The sequence below is a fragment of the Chrysochloris asiatica genome, unplaced genomic scaffold (genome assembly GCF_000296735.1).
Source record: "Chrysochloris asiatica unplaced genomic scaffold, ChrAsi1.0 scaffold00192, whole genome shotgun sequence".
In the NCBI taxonomy this organism is placed as follows: domain Eukaryota; kingdom Metazoa; phylum Chordata; class Mammalia; order Afrosoricida; family Chrysochloridae; genus Chrysochloris; species Chrysochloris asiatica.
Window position 1 is genome coordinate 632,127 of NW_006408710.1, and position 8,539 is coordinate 640,665.

Below are 8,539 nucleotides of genomic sequence, written 5' to 3' on the forward strand. Positions count from 1 at the left end.
TATCTGTGTATAAACATATAGATACACGTAGTTAGGTATCTGTGTATAAACATATAGATACACATAGTTAGGTATCTGTGTATAAACATATAGATGTAACTGCTTAATGTCTCTTTAGGCCACGTTTGACCTTATGCATGTCCCTAGTCCTATAAGGTGTTGTTGTTGTCATTGAATCAGTTCCAACTCATAGGGTTTCTGAGGAGCGGCTGGTGGGTTTGAACCACGGACCTTGCGGTTCAAACCAACCTAGCATTCCAGCGCTTTATCCTACAGTGCCACATCAGGAGTTCAGAAATTCTAATCATAGAACAAGTTGTAATGAACAAATTTTACTAAGTACTGAAATCCAGAGATCCCAGCTGTCTCTCAATAGCTCTCTGATCCCCTCATCTGCACCCAACCTGGGTGGCAACGTCATATATGCCACCACAGCCCCCAAGGGTGATGTCCCGCTGAGACATGGCTCCATTCAGTACGGAAACACTGTGCACATGACAGACATGAGGCAACAGCTCCTCCACAGTGGTGACGCTCAGAGCAGTAGTGGCAGGAGGGGTAGGAAAAGTAAGTGTGGGCTCAGTTCTGGTACCAGCAGAGCCACTTTCCATGTAGAAACTCAGCACAGTGGTGGTGGCCTGGCTTCCAGATGTTTGTATAACAGCCACAGCACATAATGTCTTATTTCATAGAACATATCCTGGATGTTAAATGAAGCCTACCTGTATATTTTAATGTTACATTTAACAGATTTTCTGTCTGAACAAAGAGGTATTGCTGAAAATGCCAATGCTGAACACCATCAAATTCTGCCTAAGAATTAAGACAGCAAAGAGGTGCATTTGACTCACTTTCAATAATTACTTTGAAATTATTTACCTCTCGAATCCACATAAACAGAAGATACGGGAATCTTGTCAGGAAAAAAACGAAGTTCATAGGACATGAAGTCTTTGAAAACCACACCGACAAAGTTACTGGGCTTAGAAACACTGGATGTTACCAATTGTTTTTCGTTTGCATATTCTTCATAAATGATGACTGCAAAATAATATAACTATGGTTAACTTATACATTTAAAAAGTTTACTATAACACAATAGATCAAGTACACAATTACATGTTGTTGTGAAGTGCCATCGAGTCGGACCCATAGCAACCACGTATAGGATTTCCAAGGAGCAGCTGGAGAGCTTGAACCGCCGGCCTTGCAGTTCAAACAGCTTTGCAGTCTGGAACATTAACCCACAGCGCCACACCAGGACTCCTATACAATTATATGAGGGCTTCAAAAAGTTCATGGAAAAAACACCATTCTATTTCAATTCCATTTTCCCATGAACTTTTTGAAGTCCCTTCATATTTGATGGATGTGACATTGGAAGGGCTTGTGAAGTTCTTGCACACTGAACCTCCTCGTCCCAGACACAGAAAGAGGGAACACCAGAGGGGCAGACGAGAGGCAGACGAGAGGCAGAGGAGGGGCAGCAGCGGAACCGAAAGTCAGAGCATGAGCCACAGCTTCTCAGCCCACCAAGCGGATAAAGCTCAGGGTCCTTGTGGAGTGGGGTGCCTGATCCCTGCAGCTGAGGCTGTGAGGCGTACAGTGGAGAGTCTCTGGACATTGATTAGCATCCCTCACAGAGCTTTGTGATGCTGTCTGAGAGGTCAAGGACCACAGAGCTGTGCCTGATCAGAACTGTATCCTTAGCATTTCTGTGGCGCTGTGGGTTAATGCGCCAGACGGCAAAGCCGTTTGAACTGCAAGGTCGGTGGTTCAAGCTCCCCAGCTGCTCCTTGGAAACCCTATACAGGGTCGCTATGGGTCGGAATCGACTCGACAGCACTTGACAACAACAACTACTTCCCTAATTAACTCCATAATCCTATGGTCTGTGAGTTCTGGTGGACACTGGAATGAATGAATGAACCAGCTGAGTAGAGAGGGCTGCGGGAGGGACGGTGGGTACCAGAACTGACAGAGAAGGCTGGAGGGTGGAGGCACGTCTAAGCTCAGCCTCCTTAAGAACAAGCCTTGTGCTAATACTGTTTAATTCTCCTTCCCTTTAGTGAAGCCAAGGTGGGCACATGCCACTCCCCCTCCCGTTTCTACAGTCAGTAAAACTTCCCTATCATCTTCAAAAAGGAATTCAGCCCTGTGGTACCGTAGGAAAAGCACTCAACCATAAGGTCAGTTTGAACCGCAAGGTCAGTGGTTCAAACCCACCAGCTACTCCTCGGAAACCCAATACAGGATCGCTATGAGTCCGAACTGACTCAACGGCACTTAACAACGACAACAAAAGAAAACATCAAATAACAAGTAACGAAAGAATGGTATAATTATACCGCTACTACTACACAGCCATCGGTTAATTATGTAAATTATGTCAGTATACTAAACTAAGACTATGATAAAGCACACTACAAAGCCAGATGCAGAACTCATATTTCACTAAAAGAGCACCCATTTTGTAAGAACCTCAATGAGCTATACTAAACTTTATAGTGAATAGTTTCAACACCATATCCTCTCTTCCTTGAGAATCCACAACCAGCAGGCTTCATTTTAGGTACACTGTTCAAATTCAAACTAAGGTTTCAGTTAGCAAAGAAATCATGAAAACGATGCAGTTCAGTTCTCTCTCTCAAAGTAAAACCAGCTAAGACAAGCTACAAATGATGTGATAAATGAGTGGCTACTTTATGGTTAGATAGCTTCTTAACTACAAAAGTCTAGAAAACCAAATAATGTATTTCAGTAACTACGCTATATTCCTTCTTTGCATACTAATCATCACTGAAGTCCAATATTGCTTATCCATTTCTTAGACAATAAATATATGGAGAAAATAACAAATGCAGTCAACTCACTTACACATTAAATACCAATTTTCAAATACTCTACTGCAATTTGGTTGCCAGGCTTCACTACTGAACTTCAGAACATGTGGAGGAATGGAAAGAACACAGGAATAGTGCTTGCCTTTGAGATTCATTAACTGTGTGAACACAAGCAGGTCACTTAACCTCTCTGAACCTTAGTGTGCTAATTAATGTACACTACACCTAGCTTACGGAGCTCTGGTAGCTTAGTGGTTATGAATCAGGCTGCGAATCGCAAGGTCAGCAGTTTGAAACTACCAGCTGTTCCACGGGAGAAAGATGAAGCGTCCTGCTCCCGTAAAGATTTATAGCCTTGGAAACCCTGTTCAGGGTCACTATGGGTCGGAACCGACTCGACGGCACTTAACGACACAACACCACCTAGCTTGGCACACCAGATTGTTTGAACATCAAATGCAGTAACAAACATGAAAATGCTTTGTAAATTATAAACTGTTACTTAAATATTAAAACTTTAACTATTATGACACCTTCAAGAGAGACATGGAATTCCAGAATTGACCGAATGAAGATATTATCAATTCAGCATCCTATCAGTATGTTACCAAGTATGAATGTATATCCCATTTTCAGACAGTTCTGCCATTTAAAAGATATTAAAAGCTCTCTATACAGTTTTACCATTTGGGCACCTAAATTAATACTCCCTAGTTCCGAGTCACTATGAGTCAGAATAAAATTGATAGCAATAGTTTTCTGGGGTGTTTTGTTTGTTTTTAAAAATATTATATCAATAAAATCTGGAATAAAATATTAAACAGCAATAAGCCAAGAAAAAAAAATATTGGCAAAATTAAAATTTGTCTCCTGATTAATTAATTTAAATTAAATAATTATAATTAAATCCATTTAGTAATACACTGTAGAATAATGTGATGGCATACACTAGAAGTGAATTAATTACAACAATATATGATTGATGATATAACATGCTAACCTTTTATTCAGCATTTTTTCATTAAACCAAAAAAGAGACATTAAAAAGGAACCATGGATGGTGCTGTAAGTGAGCACTGGACCGCTAACCACAAGGTCAGGGGTTCAAACCCATCAGCCGCCCCGCAGGAGAAAAATGAGGCTATTTGGTCCCATGAAGATTTACAGGCTCAGAAACCCTAGATAGGGTCTCTATGAGTCAGAATCGACTTGCTGGCAGTGGCTTCTGGTTTTGATTTGAGACATTTCAGTCACTTTCTCCAGTTCTCAACGGCATTCTAATCACACACTACCTCACTGCTTACACTATTTTCGAGTCAATTTCTTTGTGAAGAGTATAAACATGGAGAAAAACAGTCATAGGGACTTAGATACAGAGTCGTCAGGACTAAGTACTTCTTCAGTTTACACTTCAAAATAACTCCATTCAAAGGAATGTACTCTGAAAAAAATGACTGCTTTATGTTATCTTTCTAGCTTCTTAATTGTTACACACAAATTGGAATCAGAATGAAATAGCCTAGCAAGCATTCTATCTTATAAAATCGTTCTTGAACAATTTTATAAAAGGTCTAAAATTTCAATATGAAAAGGCAGTATACAAAAATTTCTTGCTGCCAAGAGACAACGATTGCTGTTTTCACAAGAAACCAAAAGCAATAGACTAAGATGACTTTAATGTGTTTATAAAACTCTCTTCAGAAAAAGGGAGAAAGGACGGAATGAAGAGGCTTTGTGTTATAGATTAATATGAAGAAAAGCACATAATACCATCAGGAAGGTGTGCAGCAGACACTTTCTCCATGATGCTTTGCGTAAGATTAGTCACAGGAGTATATCCAAGAATTAGGTTAGAGAAGGCAGGCTTTCCCCCAGTATTAAGTTCTATATCAGGCACTTCTTCAAATTTCTTATTTGGATGCAGCATACTAATTAATATTAACCAAAATAAAAAAAACAGTGGAAAAAGAATTTCCTAAAAAAAAAAAAGGAAAGAAACAAAATGATTAGAAGATTAGACAGTGGCACTGGGTTCCCATGTAAATTATATATTTAATACTTTCTTTAAAATGAGGAATGTGAGTCTCCTTTCTTTAATACAAGGAGTCCTGCTGACAGAGTGGTTACATGCATGCCTGCAAACCAAAAGGTCAGTGGTTCAAACCCACCAAGGGAGAAAGTTGTGACAAATTGCTTCTGTCAAGATTTCAAGCTTTGAAAACCCTCAGGAGGATGCGGGGGAAGGTAATCTCCACTGAGTGGTTTCCAACCTGTCTGGAGATGGGGATAACAGTCTTGTGGCTCAATAGTGAATAATTGCTATCAGGACTGATTGGGAGTGTTGCAAATGTAAAAGTAGAGTTTTGTAACCAAAGGAGGGGAGTGGTTGATTTTGCAGTCCAGGAGCAGAAGACCCTGGGACCATCTAGGGAGAAGAGCAGAGTGAGGGACCCTATCCAGAGAAGCAGTGACTCCAGAGATGGAGGCAGAGATGTGGACATGGAGAAAGGGAGCAGCTGGGGACTCTGGACTCAGGGAGGGAGAGGGGCTGTGTGCTGGCGGCCAAGGAGCAGGCTTGCAGGGTGTGCCCTCTGGTTGTCTGATGATGCACAGAGGGGACTGTAATCACTGCAATGAAACGAAATATGGTAGGATAAATGTAAAGCTGATATTCTCCCATGTAAACAATCACTCAATTCACAATCAAAACTTAAAAAGATACTAAAAAATAAATAAACCCCCCTCTGAAGCAGCTCTACCCTATCTTATGAGTCAGAATTGACTTGACAATAGTGGGTTTCTTAATTACACAAAGACATTAGTAAAAGCAATTCTAACAAGAAAGAAGCAGTGTGTTGGACATCTCACCTAGTCGAACAGGCATATGAGGTAATGTTCTCCTTTACATTCACTTCTACTGAAATATTGTAAAACTCAAGTTACATAACCAATTAAAATGATATAAAAACTAACATTTAAATTATCTTAGGTTACTGATAGAAATATCGTAATAAAAATTCTTGTATAAAATTTAAAACTACTATAAAATTGTCTAAGTCTCGATCAGAATGTCTATTTTAAATAGACTTCAATGGACACTTCTAACACTACACTCAGATGTCTTCTATTGTTGCTGATATTAGGTGTCCTCGAATTGGTTCTGATTCATAACGACGCTATGAACAACAGAGAGAAACCCTGCCCAGCCCTGTGCTCTCCTCCCAACTGCTGTTACATTTGAGCCCATTGCTGATGCCATGTATCAATCCATCTCATTGGAGATCTTCCTCTTTCTCACTGACCCTCAACATAACAAGCATAATGTCCTTCTCCAGGGACTAATCCTTCCTGATAACATGTCAAAAGTATGAAAGAAAAAGTCTTATCATCTCTGCCTCCAGGAAGCATTCTAGCTGTACCTTTTCCAACACATAATCTGTTTGTTCTTCTAACAGTACATAGTATTTTCAGTATTCTTCTCCAACACCAAAACTCAAATGTATCAATTCTTCTACGGTCATTCATATTCATTGTCCAATTTTCACATGCATCTGAAGCGAGTGAAAATACCACGGCTTCAGTCAGGTGCACCTTAGTCGTCAAACTGGTAACTTTGCACGTGAGCCTTTAAAGAGGTCTTGTGCAGCAGATTTGTCTAATGCAATATGTCATTTGATTTCTTTCCTGCTGCTTCCGGGAGTGTGGATGGTTAAGATGAGCAAAATGAAGTCTTTGACAACTTTAATCATTTTTCCATTTATACGCATGTTGTTTATTGGTCCCGTGGTGAGGATTTTGGCTTTTTTGCATTGAGGTGCCATCCATACTGAAGGTTGTGGTCTTTAATCTTCATCAGTAAGTATTTTAAGTCCTTTCTTTTTCAGCAAGCAAGATTGTATCATCTGCATATCACAGTTGTTAATGATGCTCTTATTCATCTAATCCATCTTATCTGATTATTAGCTCAGCATACAGATTGAATAATTATAGTGAAAGAATACAACCTCAGCACACACCTTTCCTGATTTTTCCTGAAACCATTCAGTATCCCATTGTTCTGTTTGAATGACTGCCGTTTGGTCTGGGCACAGGTTCCTTATGAGCACAATCAAGTGATCTGGAAAAACCATTCTTCACAATGTTATCCATAGCTTGTCATGATCCACACAGTCAAAAGCCTTTGCATAGTCAACAAATCACAAGTAAATATCTTTCTGGTATTTTCTGCTCTTAGCCAAGATCCATCTGATAACAGCAATGATATTCCTAGCTTCATGTCTTCTTTTGAACTCAGCTGGACTTTCTGGCAGTTCCTTGTTGATGTACTGCTACTGCCATTTTTAAATTATCTTCAGCAAAATTTTACATGCATGTGATAGGAAAGATATTGCTAAATGATTTGCATATTCTTAGCACAGATATGTCTTCAGTGTTACACCAGTTTTGTTGAAAGACTTCAATTTGTATTCCATCAATTCCCGGTGCCTTGTTCTTTGCCAATATCTTCAGTGCAACATGAACTTCTTGCTTTAGTACCATTGGTTCTTGATCATAAGCTATCTCATGAAATGGTTTTCATACAAAGACTGTGCATTTCTTCCATTTTGTTTTGATGTTTTCTGCATAATTCATTATTTTGCCCATAGAATTCATCAATCTTGCCAGTCAAGGTTTGAAGTTTTTCTTAAGTTCTTTCAGCTTAAGAAATGCTGAGCATGTGGTTTTCTAACCCGTCTTTGTACACTTCATCATAATACTTGACTTTGTCTTCTTCAGCTGCCCTTTGAAATGTTCTGTTCAGCTCTTTCACTTACTCATTTCTTTATTCGCTTTAACATCTCTATGCTGGAAAGCAAGTTTCAGAGTCTCTTCTAACATCCATTATGGTCTTTTCTTCTTTCATGTCTTTTTAATGACCTGGGGGGTTTTCCCCTTTATTATGTTCTAGATGTCATTCCACAGTTCCTCTCATCTTCAGTCATTAATCTCTAATGCATCACATCTGTTCTTAAGAAAATTTCTGGGTGTCATGAACTTGTTCTCATGTTCTTCAGCTTCAGCATGAACTTGCATATGAACAATTGATGTTCTGGTCCACAGCTGGCCCCTGGCTTGTTTTGGCTGATGCTCTCTCCTCCCACAGAGGAAGTCGATTTGATTTCTGTGTATCCCATCTGGTAAGGTCCATGTGAAAAGTTGTCTTTTATGTTGTTAGAAAAAGGTATTTGCAATGAAGAAGTCAGTGGTCTTGCAAAATTCTATCGTGGGATCTCCGTATCATTTCTATCACCAAGGTTGTATTTTCCAACTACTGATCTTTCCTCTTTGTTTCCGACCTTTGCATTCCAATCTCCAGTAATTATCAATACATCTTGATTGTATGTTTAATAAATTTCACATTGAAGAAGTTGGTAGAATTCATTAGTTTCATCATCACTGGCTTTAGTTGTTGTTGTGCAAATTTGAATAATAGTGGTATTCACTGATCTTCCTTATGTTGTTGTTAAGTGCCATTCAGTCAGTTTTGACTCATACAAATCCTGTATAAGGTTTCAAAAGAGCAGCTGGTGAGTTTGAATCGATGACCTTGTTGTTCAAACTGACTTTGTGGCCCAGTGCTTTATCCTCTGGTTTTCCTTGTAAGTGTATAGATATTATCGTATAACAGACAGCACTGTATTTCAAGATAGACCATG

General features: G+C 39.3%; 1 protein-coding gene across 1 annotated transcript in view; it reads right to left on the minus strand.

Annotated features, from left to right (window-relative positions):
* Window positions 1-8,539, minus strand: part of ABCA5 (ATP-binding cassette, sub-family A (ABC1), member 5) — a 96,174-nt gene that overhangs the window by 85,554 nt on the left and 2,081 nt on the right. Inside the window, exons 2-3 of the mRNA XM_006872293.1 lie at window positions 4,614-4,818; window positions 880-1,041 (exon numbers count right to left, since the gene is read on the minus strand). Coding sequence (XP_006872355.1) covers window positions 880-1,041; window positions 4,614-4,818 — 367 coding nt within the window. The remainder of the gene's footprint in view (window positions 1-879; window positions 1,042-4,613; window positions 4,819-8,539) is intronic.